Source organism: Vespa crabro, chromosome 13 (assembly GCF_910589235.1).
Source record: "Vespa crabro chromosome 13, iyVesCrab1.2, whole genome shotgun sequence".
NCBI lineage: Eukaryota > Metazoa > Arthropoda > Insecta > Hymenoptera > Vespidae > Vespa > Vespa crabro.
The window spans coordinates 2,109,632-2,121,398 of NC_060967.1; the positions used below are offsets into that span (position 1 = coordinate 2,109,632).

Here is an 11,767-nt window from a genome sequence, read left to right on the forward strand (position 1 = left end):
TTATACATATATATAAAAGAATTAACAATGATACTCTATTATATAAAAAAAAAAAAAATAAATAAAAAAAAAATAAAAAAAAAATAAATAAAAATACACAATGTCAAAATATATTTATCCGAACGTTTAATCAACCTTTTATAATCCATTAATAAATGGCATACAGTGAAGTTCCTTTTTTATGCAACTAAAATTAGATGAAATTGTAAGAAACCATTGTTGAAAATGATTCTTAGATTTAATTATTTTTTTAAAGTGTTCTATTAAATTCTTGAACATTGTAATTTTAGAATCTTTTGAAGAATTAGAAGTACTCCTTTTTTTTTTTTTTTTTTTTTTTTTTTTTTTTTTTTAAAGAAGAGTACTTGTTTTTACCCGGAGACCCACGGACTGACGGTGAAATATTCGATATTCAAATTAATACGCGTATGAAATAAGATTTTATCCTGATTAAAAAAATAAAAAATGAAAAAAAAAACGCACAAGAAACCATTCACGAATAAATCTTCGTGAAAATTTATTCACGATCACACAATGCTCTTCTATTAATTAATTAAACAATCAATCATTCGTATCTTTCATCCACGACATGATCGAGCGATCGGAGTGACTTAAATAGTAAGTGAATTTTTTTTTGAGAGCTCTAAAACACTCGTCCACGATTTAGATCGAAATTGTGGATGAATGATTTAAGAGTAACTGATTGAAAATAAAATAGATCGACATTGAAATGTTCTAAAACAAAAATAAAAATAAAATAAAAAAAAAAAAAAAAGAAAACGAAAAATATAATCGATATAATGAAGAAACTATTGAAAATATGTGAAAATATTTCATAGGAAAATATACATATCTTAAATCTTTGCTGTTGGTCCACGATATTCTTCCTTAAGATGATAAAGAAACCCATAAATAAAATAAGAAACTACTGAAAGAGACTACATTCCATGTGTGATTAACAATCCTGATTCTTCATGACGATTCTTTTGTCCTTTTTATTTATCCCATGCAATAATCGATTTCTCTTTAGTCTGGTGTATCATTCCATTGATGTCTTTTAAAAACAGAAACATTATTAATATCATCGTTATATTGAGAAATTATTGAAAATATTTGATATGTTAGATAATTATCTTAACTACGTAGTTGTTGTACGTCCTGGAAGAAGAGAGCGAGCTCCGATGTTCACTCGTCGAGATACAAAGGAGAACTAACTGGGCTCGATGATAATAATCGTTCAAAGTCAAATCAAGAGTTTATTTTTGTTGACATTTTGTTGACATAGCTCGACGATCGCTACTTTAAGATTTGTTATTATTGGAATTTTAAATAAAGATTATTTTTTTATTTGTCGCGTATTTTACTACGAGCTTTGTAACGTTTAATCGAATATATTATTGTTTACATATTAATTTAATGTATTTCGATTATATTATGTATCGTTTAAATAATTATAAAATTAATGGAAATATTAATTTTCAAGTTGTCACGTTTAAAAAAGAAAGATTTCTATGTTGTTATTATTATATTATAATAATAGAATTATTTGTAATAATAATACAAAATGTATTATTATTTTTACGGAGGAAGTTACAAAAATAATGACAAATATATTTTCGAATTTTTGGAAAATATTTAATATTTATACATAATAATTATTCACTAATAAACTGTTCTCGAGAGAGTTTAGCATTTTTGATAAGGAAAATGTTTTCATCTAACAAAATAAATCTTTTTCAATAATTCGAAATATCATTTTCTCATTTCAAACTATCATCTTTAAGATTGTGATTTTGTCGATCAAATCGATCTACATTAAAAATATAATTTATTTAATTTCCGAGAACAAGTTATAAACGTTTAGATGTTTAAAATATTCTATGGACTCTCAAATATAACATAAAATCGTAAAAGTTAATACTTAATACTTAATAATTGAGAAATAAATTAATATCTATCATATATATATATATTTAATATATCTATATATAGGACTGTCTATAATCAGCCGTCATATTGTCACAAAAATGCTTTATTTGTAATAGGAACGCATGACAATAGTGGAGTTCGTTGAATAAAACGCGCGAAAATATCGTTCAAAGAGAAACGCTAGATGACGCCATGGGTAGTAAAAAAAATACATTTTTTAATCATTTAGTACCGATCCTAACGCTAGATGGTGTTAAGAATATACAAAGAAAATTGCCTTTACTAATATATATGTATATACTTAAATTATTAAATGTTTTGAATAAATTTTTATAGTCTATAATTAAATCAGAAGAACCATAGAATTAATATTTAAATGTCCATAATTTATACTTAGGAATAATATAATTAATATTATCAATGAGTAATATACTTATATTTAGTACGTTATTTAATTAATACGTCACTGAGGTATTAATTGAAAAATTATTGATTATAAAGAATACTTTATAAATATTTTTGATTTTATATCATTTCAAAGTCTATAGAAGTTTTGTAACATCTAAATATTTATATTTTATAAATAGAAAAATAATAATTATTAAATATACAATGTATTTAAGTTGTATCATTTAAAAAAAAAATATATATATATATATATATTTAATTTATTCCAATATCTATAAAGAAGTTGTCATTTTCTGCTCGATTATGTTATATCTATGAATTAAATATTACATATTTTGTATATTTTTTATTTTTTTTTTTCTTATAACACATATTATTATTATTTGAAAATATAATTAATATGAATTATAATTAATTTATTCTATTTGTTAAAAAATTTAGGTTATTTTCTGCATGGAGGGAGCACTTTTATAATTGAAATAATCTATATATATAATACAAAGCTCCCTTCAGAATGACAGCGTCTTTCAGTTCCATTGCGTACTAACGAAATCAAGCCGTCAAAGTCAAAATGGCTGAGCTGATAGGAATACCATTGAAGAAACCGTCCGACGTAGATATTATTAAACCATTAACAAACGTTATTAAATCGACATACAGCGGTGGAAATAATCAAAAGGATTATACCGAAGCAATTCACGATTTAAGTGTATTAAGGAACAACGCATTATGGCGAGCTTTCGAGAAATACGAAAGTTCGTTGGAGGTTATTTACAAGTATGACTCATTCAATTTAATTATTTTCTGATTATATCGTTTCATGCAATATTAATAAAGAGAATCAAAATACAATAATTATAATAACAATATACGAATTATCTTTCTAATATTATATTCTATATTTATTATTATTAAAATAAATTATAAAACTGACAATGTATCTCTGTTCAAAGCTGTTTAATAAAAATGATATACATATTTTTCAATATATTTATATAAATTAATTGTTTGCAATATAAATTGTCATTTGAAATGATCATTTAAAATTATAATGCAATTTTATAATATTATGATTTATAGATTATTTAAAAAGCATTGTATATGCGTTAATAGATTTATTACATATGAAAATTGCATGGGCACCATTAATCATTGTTTTCAATTAATCATTTTTTAAATAATATACTAGTGCATATATTGTATATAGAATATTTATATACAAAGAAATACATGATTTTTTTTCATTTTTTTTTTTTTTTCTACAGTTATTATGACCAACTATGTGCTTTAGAAGGGAAGATACCTGCACACGAATTACAAATACCATTTAAATGGAAAGATGCCTTTGATCGTACTATTTTTGGTGGAAAGTTAAGTTTAAGTAAGTATTATTAAATTATTCTTTTTACTTGCCTTTTATTTTTTATATAACAGATATGAAAGTTACCACTTAAGTTATAGATAAGATAAGATACTTTAATTTTAATTATCATTATATCTTTCGAGCTAACAAATCATACATATGCACAATAAATTTAATAAAATATTATATTATATATATATATATATATAAAATTGACAAAATTTTTATATTTAATTAATTTAGCAGAGATCTGATCAAAATTGAATGAAATTGTTTTATATATCATTTATTCTTACAATAAAAATTCACATATGTTATTGTTCATAAATGTGCTTATTGTTTATAGCAATTAGCACTTTGGCATATGAAAAGGTTTGTGTACTCTTCAACATTGCTGCATTACAAAGCTCTGTTGCTGTAACTCAATCTTTGGAAAGCGATGAAGGATTAAAACTGGCTGCTAAATTGTTTCAAGTTAGTTTTTTTCTATATCTACAATTAATTATTAATATGTATACATATATATGTGTATATATATATATATGATTTAGTTTAATTTATTTATATGTGATCTATCATTAAATTAATAATAATTTTAGCAATCTGCCGGTATATTTAATTTTTTAAAAGGAAATGTAATGATGGCTATTCAACAAGAGCCAACTCCTGACATTAGTCCGGAAACATTAGGTGCATTATCCTCATTGATGTTAGCTCAAGCTCAAGAAATTTTTGTCCATAAAGCAATTCATGATTCTATGAAAGATGGAATTGTTGCAAAATTAGCTGCACAAGCTGAAGAATTATATGCTGATGCCTTAAAGTTATTCCAGAAAGAAATTTTCCGTGCATTTTGGGATAAAGAATGGATTCCATTGGTAAATACTTTATTTATTTAATAAACTAATATTTTTATATTAGATAATTAATTTATATTAGACAATTCTTTTTTTTTTTCTTTTTTTTTTTCTTTTTTTTTTCTTTTTTTTTCACGTTTTATTATTCTAGATCGCAGGCAAGCAAGCTGGCTATCGTGCTATGATGGAATTTTATCAGTCGCTTGTATGTAAAAATAATAAGAATATAGGAGAAGAAATTGCAAGATTGGAGGTAAATTTTATAATTATTATATAATTTAATATATTTCATCATTAACAAAAATATATATGTATATATATATATATATATTTTTAGCATGCTGTGGAATTATTTAAAGCTGCTCAACAACGATCTAACAAGCCTAATTTATTCCAAGATTATGCTAACAAAGCACAAAGGAATTTAACTGAAGTTAAAAAGGATAATGATTTTATCTATCATGAAAGAATTCCAGATGTTAAGAGTTTAGAACCAGTTGGAAAGGCTAATGTTGCAAAATTACTTCCATTACCTGAAAGATTCTGTTCAAATTTTAAAGGTTTCATTTATTTCTTTTATATTATTTATTATTATATTACGTTAATATTTATATTGATTTCATATATTAAAAATGTTATGTTTATAGACCTCTTTACGGAATTATTGCCAGTTGGTGTGCATCAAGCTTTATCGTCTTATGAAGTTCGCCGCAATGAACTTGTTAATGCAGAAATATCTAAACTACGAGAAATGACACAAGTTCTTAATAGGTACAATTATTACAATATAGAAAGATACATATTATTAAAAGATTATTATATTAGGATACTATCATAAAATAAAATATTTTTCATTTTACAGTGTGTTAGCAAATTTAAATTTACCAGCAGCCATTGAGGACACAAGTGGAACTGAATTACCGCAATCATTGTTAGAAAAAGCAAATTATGTACGAGAAGGTGGTGGTAAGGCAATATTGGAAGCATCAATGAAAGAACTTCCAGAATTATTACAACGAAATCAGGAATTATTAGATGAAGTAAATATGAAATTTTATTATAATTATTTTAACACAATTATTTAATTGCTTATAAATTTTATTTTTAATTTTGATATAGTGTGAACGAATGCTTCAAGAAGAACGTGAATCTGATGATCAATTGAGAGAACAATTTAAAGAACGTTGGACAAGAATATCTAGTGCTCGATTAACAGAACAATTTATTGCCAATACACGTAAATATCGTGAAATTATTAATAATGCTGTTTCTGCAGATAAGGTAGTAATATTTTCTTAATATATATATATTTAATCTATAATAAAAATGTATTTTATACTGATGGAAATTTCTTTATTATCTTTATCAATTAGGAAGTTCGTAATAAATATGAAACTCATCGAGAAGGTATGGAAATCCTAAGTATGGATGAAAGTCAAATATCTATGGCTGTCCCTAATGGTTCAGCAGTACAAGAAAGTAATGTAGTGATGCAACTAAGAAAATTGATGGAAGATGTAATATTTTCGATTGTACAATTCAATTTATATTTTTATTTATTGTACATCAGATATAAATCAAATTTACTTTTAGGTAGAGACACTGAAAGCAGAACGTGATGTAATTGAAAGTGAATTAAAATCAGCTACAACAGATATGAAAACAACATTTTTAAGTGCTCTTGCCAAGGATGGAGTGATCGACGAACCAAATATATCCGTTGAAAATATTGGAAAATGTTATGGACCTTTGCAAAAAGAAGTACGAGAAAGTTTATCTTGTCAAGAAAAATTAATAGCTGATATTCAGGTATAGTATTATGGATATATTACACTTTAAACAATATCTAATTTAATTAATGATTAATGTGCTAATTTCAATCATTGATTAACTATTTCATTGATTGCTGAATCATTAACGAACTCCTCAATAGTATTATTTTCATTGTACTTTTTTTTTTTTTTTTTATTATTAAAGAAAACAAGTGAAATAATTCTAATTTTTACAGAATGCTCATACAAAGTTCACTAATGAACAATCTGGTAGTGGTAGTTCAAGAGAAATTATGCTTTGTAAATTGGCCTCTGCATTTGATGCATTTAAAGAATTAAAAAGCCATTTGAATGAAGGAATCAAATTTTACAATGACTTAACGCAGGTAATATTAATTATTTTTTTATAATAAGTGTTTATCATTCATTAATTAAAGCATCTTCAGATGTATAAAAGTGAAATGATCTTGTTTTCAGCTATTAGTCATTTTTCAAAATAAAATATCGGACTTCTGTTTTGCTCGTAAAACTGAGAAAGAAGAATTATTAAAAGATTTAACCACTAATTTAAGTCATACCGGTCCAGCCACAACGCCAAGTATTCCATCTCATCACGAAGGTAGAAGAATGATCAAATTTAAAAAGATTTCACTTCGAAATTTTATCTTTATTATAAAGTAATGAAAAAATTTCTTTTTTTTTTTCATGTACTTTACAGCAAGTTCGAGTCAAAAACAATCTAATCCAGAAAATCCGCAAATGCCAAATTTACCATACCCTATGCAACATCCAGGATCTATGCCAGTACCATATGGTGCAAGTCCTATTGCTCCGTATCCAACTTATATGCCTCCACCTATGCCAGCAACATATAATCCATATGCAACGATGCCATATCCCGGGCAAGGTATATGAAAAAATTTCAATGTATGAAATATTAATATTTATTTTCTTTTATATAATCAGGTTTTATCCTTTTTTGTTTTCCCGTTTTTAGGTGGTTATAATCAAGCTTTACCTCCAGGTACTTATGGTGGTTATACTGGTTATGGTAATTATGCTACATTACCTCGATATGGTGGTTCAAATCCACCAGGACAAAATCCTTGGTGAATTAAAAGTCTATTTACAATGGATGCTGTGATGGGAATTAAAATTCATATTCTATATTGGATATATTGAAGCAACAGAGAAGTTATATATATAATTCTATTGTTTCCACAATTATGTTATTACTAATATTGAACGCAAGTGAAATATTTTATAATTAAGTTTTAAACAGATTAAATCTTCTTGTAATTAAATAATATTGTTAACATTAATAGAAAATTATTGTAAGTATTTTTCAATGTATATTAAATGATGCCTTGATTGTCGCTTCGTAAAATATTAATTGCTTATTTGCAAATCATAAATATATATTTTTTAATGTAATATAATTATTAGACAATTTAATTTTTAATAAATTTTTTGTCGAACAATTTCAAACTTCTTTTTTAATCCCAAACTCCTCTTTATGTAATATACTGCTTACGTGTAAATAATTACGTGTAATTATTATTCAATTGATACCTTATTATTAAATAATTTTTTAATTGTTCTTTTCATCGAAAGAAATTAATTTTGAGAGTGATTAAATATATTCATTAAGTGTTGTTTTATTCATTATTGAGATTATAAGTATTTAAATACAAAATTAATTACATATAATTAAAAAACTCTATCGTAATTTCGATATTACATTGGCAAGTTTTATCCATTTAAATGTGCCATATCTTTTAGAAATAACAAAAACGTGTGTCAAATCCTTTATAGATAAGAAATTATTATGAATATAAAAGAATAAGTGTGATGTATGAGAGAGTATTGATAGAATTATATTCTTTATTACATTACAGAAAGAAACTCACTTGCCCCTCTGTTAGAATAGACTTTATTACATTTGTAAAAATTGTATTATTTTAAATGATTAATTATATTAATGAATGATTAAATAAATACTATAATGGGGATGCTCATATACATGTATATATATATATATATAAATATATATATATATATATATATATATATATATATATATATATATATGTATATAAAGATAAAAATAATTAATATTCATATATAAAGAATATGGAAATATACACGACAAACTGATATCTCAAATATAATTTTTATAAAATATCTTTTAATTAGTTCATATATTTTAAATATTTATTGCTCGACATGTATTATTTTTTGCTGTAAAATAAAACTTATTCATATTATCAAATTAAAGATTTTCTTGTATAATATATGACTACTTTAAACACAGCAAGCATCCACATTACTTACACAAAAATGTGATCATTTTGTGTAACTCTAGAAATATTATGATTTATATTAATAAATCAGCATAATATTATATGTCTAAAAACTAGCATACACACACACACATTTTTACAAGTTCTCTAAAGAACAATATTTGTGAGGGCAAATAAAAATATTATTGTTGTTACTTTTTTTTTTTATTACAGATGTACCTTAAATGCAACAATTTTGTTAAACCACGTTCATATTATCTAAAATTTACCTTCTTGTTTTACTTTTAACGGAACTAATAACGAATTCTTTTTTTTTTTTTTTCTTTGACATCTACAACTAATTAATTAAACAGGGATTATATGTAATACGTAAAACATCGAATATTTTAATAGAACCGGTAGTCTCAATTATTCGCCTTAACTGATTTTTTAACCAATGAATGTATACATTACAAAAAATTGATTGTGTTGCTGGTCCTTAGACTTGCCTTGTTACAGGAATGTAGAACAGCACATTTAGAATATTATATGAAAATGGAACTACATATTGTTTTTCTTTAACATATATATGCATATTAATAAACTTGTCCTTTTCTTATGATAGTCACTTTCACTTTAGAAAATATTAAAACCAAATTGCATGATATTACTTTATAATTTTTTCAATAGAGACCACCTGTTTGTTCTTGATATACCTCAATTACATCATCATTTTCCATTTCCAACTGAAAATAATTAGTCGCCATCTAAGTTCTGATACATAATAAACTTTTTAATCATGATATACTTAAATGGAGACACACACTTGTTTTTTTTTTTCTTTTTTTCTTTAATTTTCATATATTAAATCGCATAAATTACCTGCTTTGGTGTTTCATCATCATTAATTCTTTTACCATCAAAAAGAAACCTCAGCGATGTCATAGGTACTCCCTAATTAAAATCAGAGAAGATTATAAAATTACTTTTATCGTATACTATAATATTCTAAAATATTACATTGAAAATATTATATTGTCAATATTATATTATGGAACATACAAAATACAAATGTATATATATATATATATATATATATATATATATATATATATATATATATGTGTGTGTATATGTACATATATCTACACTATACCAAAGTAAACAGATGTATAAATTTGAAAGATTTCCTGAATAAAAGAAAAAAGGAAATATTTATGATTGAAATAAAATGAGAATAAAGAAGATAAAAAATAAAAAAGAAACACTAACCACACGATCACTGTACGATTTCTTAAGCTTGCCCATTTGGGTGGTCATCTTTACCCTAAAGTGAATTTCGTTGCTGTCCTAAAAAGATAATTCACGTAACATTGAATTTGCTATATATTACTAAAGTAAAAAAAAAATTGTATGGAATAATTCTCTATTCTTACATTTCCGACGACTTTTAGCTTGATGTATTCAGAATTCGCGTCTCCTGGGCCGGCTTCAGGTTTCTGTTCCTAATTCGCAAGGTTAGATCGGTTAAATTCGGCCAATCAATTAAATAATTCACAATGCATCATAAATATGACATTGTTAATGAAGAAATAAGAATTTCATTTATCGAGAGAGAGCTTACCTGATTCTCGGACATGGTAATTAATTAAGAGTATAATAATTCTTGACCACGCGCCAGAACAGTAACTAAACACAAGCACGCAATATGGCGGCGCGCTTTTGTCAGTTTCACAGCCTTCTCTACTTCAAAAATAAAAAATTTTTAACGTTTCGTATATTTACGTTCTAAAACGCATGTTATAAAGTGCACTGATTTTGCAAATAATATCTTTTCTCTCTATTTATATATAACGTACAATTTTCTAACTCAAATTTAGATTTTTAACAAATATCCAACTTCGGACTTATCGATAATTTCAATAATAAAATGATATTTAGAATAGAATATTAATTTAATATTAAATGAAAGTAATATTCAAGAATGCCTTCGAGAACCTTACCGTTGTAATCACTATAATCGAATATGTGTTCTCAAAAGCTTGACGCGCTAACGGATCATTTGTATTGTAAACTATTAAGCCTAATACACAAGTATTTTTATTGAGTGAGATATTAAATTATTTTAAACAAGTCTATCATTTATTCTACTGTTCCTAACGCGCGATAATTATATGTTTCATAATTAAAACTTTTCTTTTGTCTCTAATTAATTCAATTCATTTGAAATACATAGAAGTTTCTTTTAATATTCGAAATATATACACACACACATATATATATATATATATATATAAATAACTTTCATAGTATAACTCCTTAAACTTTAGATCGGCTAATAGTTAAAAATCTTATTTTACATTTTGATAAATAAAATTAGTGTTAACAATTGTCATAATGTTTCATAAAGTGAGAAATTATCAATAAACATTTTAATTATAAAACTATTCTTAAAACATATGATAACGTAATAATTATTTGTATATATTTATTTTTAAGGTTATATCACGTGTGTGTATTCGAACAAATCAATTAAACAATACACGTTTTTTTTCACCAACAATCGAAACGAATATTCTAGAAAAAAGTATGTAAGATTCTTATTTGTTTAATTTCTATTATGTGTATTATATCTAACAATATATTATATAATGAATGAGATATGAAATATGATATTTAAATAAATTTTTATTAATATTATTTTAGCTATTAACCAAATAACATTACTTGGAAGGGTGGGTGGAGTTCCACAAGAACGTGGAACTGAGAAACATCCCGTAGTGATTTTTTCTGTGGCAACTCATTTCAATTATAAATATGAAAATAGTACGTATATATGAATTTTTATAAATTTAATTAGATAGAATAAAATGTGATATATATCACTTATTTAATACTATTCGCAGATGAATTCATTCAAAAGACTGATTGGCACAGGATATGTGTTTTTAAACCTAATCTTAGACAAAATGTAACTAATTACTTGAAGAAAGGACAACGCGTTTTGGTAAATGGAAGATTAACTTATGGTGAATTCAAGGATGATGAAGGAAATATAAAATCATCAACGGCTATTATAGCAGATGATGTCATATTTTTCCATTAGTAATAATAAAAAAAAAGATCTTTTGTAATTTTAATGTATTTTAATTTGAA

At 24.6% G+C, this 11,767-nt stretch overlaps 3 protein-coding genes and 1 long non-coding RNA gene across 5 annotated transcripts; 2 read left to right on the top strand and 2 right to left on the bottom strand.

The window, feature by feature from the left end:
- Positions 1-314: 314 nt before the first annotated feature.
- On the bottom strand, positions 315-1,371 carry LOC124428782. The gene is made up of 2 exons (XR_006943290.1): positions 1,140-1,371; positions 315-1,054 (listed from the first exon to the last, which is right to left on the bottom strand). It is a non-coding gene; the product is annotated as an uncharacterized LOC124428782 (long non-coding RNA).
- Positions 1,372-2,856: 1,485 nt separating this feature from the next.
- Positions 2,857-7,725, top strand: LOC124428698 (programmed cell death 6-interacting protein). Its single transcript, XM_046973063.1, has 15 exons — positions 2,857-3,114; positions 3,603-3,718; positions 4,047-4,174; positions 4,300-4,578; positions 4,709-4,810; positions 4,895-5,117; positions 5,205-5,328; positions 5,420-5,597; positions 5,677-5,838; positions 5,931-6,074; positions 6,151-6,366; positions 6,566-6,715; positions 6,807-6,948; positions 7,048-7,236; positions 7,327-7,725. Exons 1-15 carry the CDS (start codon positions 2,909-2,911, stop codon positions 7,440-7,442), a joined length of 2,475 nt encoding a protein of 824 aa, XP_046829019.1. The 5' UTR covers positions 2,857-2,908; the 3' UTR covers positions 7,443-7,725.
- A 1,092-nt stretch (positions 7,726-8,817) lies between these two features.
- LOC124428586 (small ubiquitin-related modifier-like) lies at positions 8,818-10,633 on the bottom strand. Of its 2 annotated transcripts, XM_046972824.1 has the most exons (6): positions 10,615-10,633; positions 10,236-10,354; positions 10,048-10,116; positions 9,884-9,961; positions 9,494-9,565; positions 8,818-9,357 (listed from the first exon to the last, which is right to left on the bottom strand). In XM_046972824.1, the coding sequence occupies exons 2-6, from the start codon at positions 10,248-10,250 to the stop codon at positions 9,295-9,297; spliced, it is 297 nt and encodes a 98-aa protein (XP_046828780.1). In that variant the 5' UTR covers positions 10,251-10,354; positions 10,615-10,633; the 3' UTR covers positions 8,818-9,294. The 2 variants fall into 2 exon arrangements, with proteins under 2 accessions (XP_046828780.1, XP_046828779.1); XM_046972823.1 differs by lacking the exon at positions 10,615-10,633 and having other exon boundaries at positions 10,236-10,404.
- Positions 10,634-10,862: 229 nt separating this feature from the next.
- Positions 10,863-11,745, top strand: LOC124428585 (single-stranded DNA-binding protein, mitochondrial). Its single transcript, XM_046972822.1, has 4 exons — positions 10,863-11,020; positions 11,111-11,198; positions 11,318-11,437; positions 11,518-11,745. Exons 1-4 carry the CDS (start codon positions 11,009-11,011, stop codon positions 11,715-11,717), a joined length of 420 nt encoding a protein of 139 aa, XP_046828778.1. The 5' UTR covers positions 10,863-11,008; the 3' UTR covers positions 11,718-11,745.
- The last annotated feature ends 22 nt before the right edge of the window (positions 11,746-11,767 follow it).

Excerpts from the sequence above, each read along its gene's own strand:
- LOC124428698 (XM_046973063.1), top strand. The coding sequence starts at position 2,909 with ATGGCTGAGCTGATAGGAATACCATTGAAGAAACCGTCCGACGTAGAT. Across the intron at positions 4,579-4,708 it reads ATAAAGAATGGATTCCATTG|ATCGCAGGCAAGCAAGCTGG; the intron begins GTAAATACTTTA and ends TTATTATTCTAG. Across the intron at positions 6,367-6,565 it reads AATTAATAGCTGATATTCAG|AATGCTCATACAAAGTTCAC; the intron begins GTATAGTATTAT and ends TAATTTTTACAG.
- LOC124428585 (XM_046972822.1), top strand. Across the intron at positions 11,199-11,317 it reads AACGAATATTCTAGAAAAAA|CTATTAACCAAATAACATTA; the intron begins GTATGTAAGATT and ends ATATTATTTTAG. Across the intron at positions 11,438-11,517 it reads CAATTATAAATATGAAAATA|ATGAATTCATTCAAAAGACT; the intron begins GTACGTATATAT and ends TACTATTCGCAG.
- LOC124428586 (XM_046972824.1), bottom strand. Across the intron at positions 9,962-10,047 it reads AGCTAAAAGTCGTCGGAAAT|GACAGCAACGAAATTCACTT; the intron begins GTAAGAATAGAG and ends TTATCTTTTTAG. Across the intron at positions 9,358-9,493 it reads ATGATGAAACACCAAAGCAG|TTGGAAATGGAAAATGATGA; the intron begins GTAATTTATGCG and ends AATTATTTTCAG.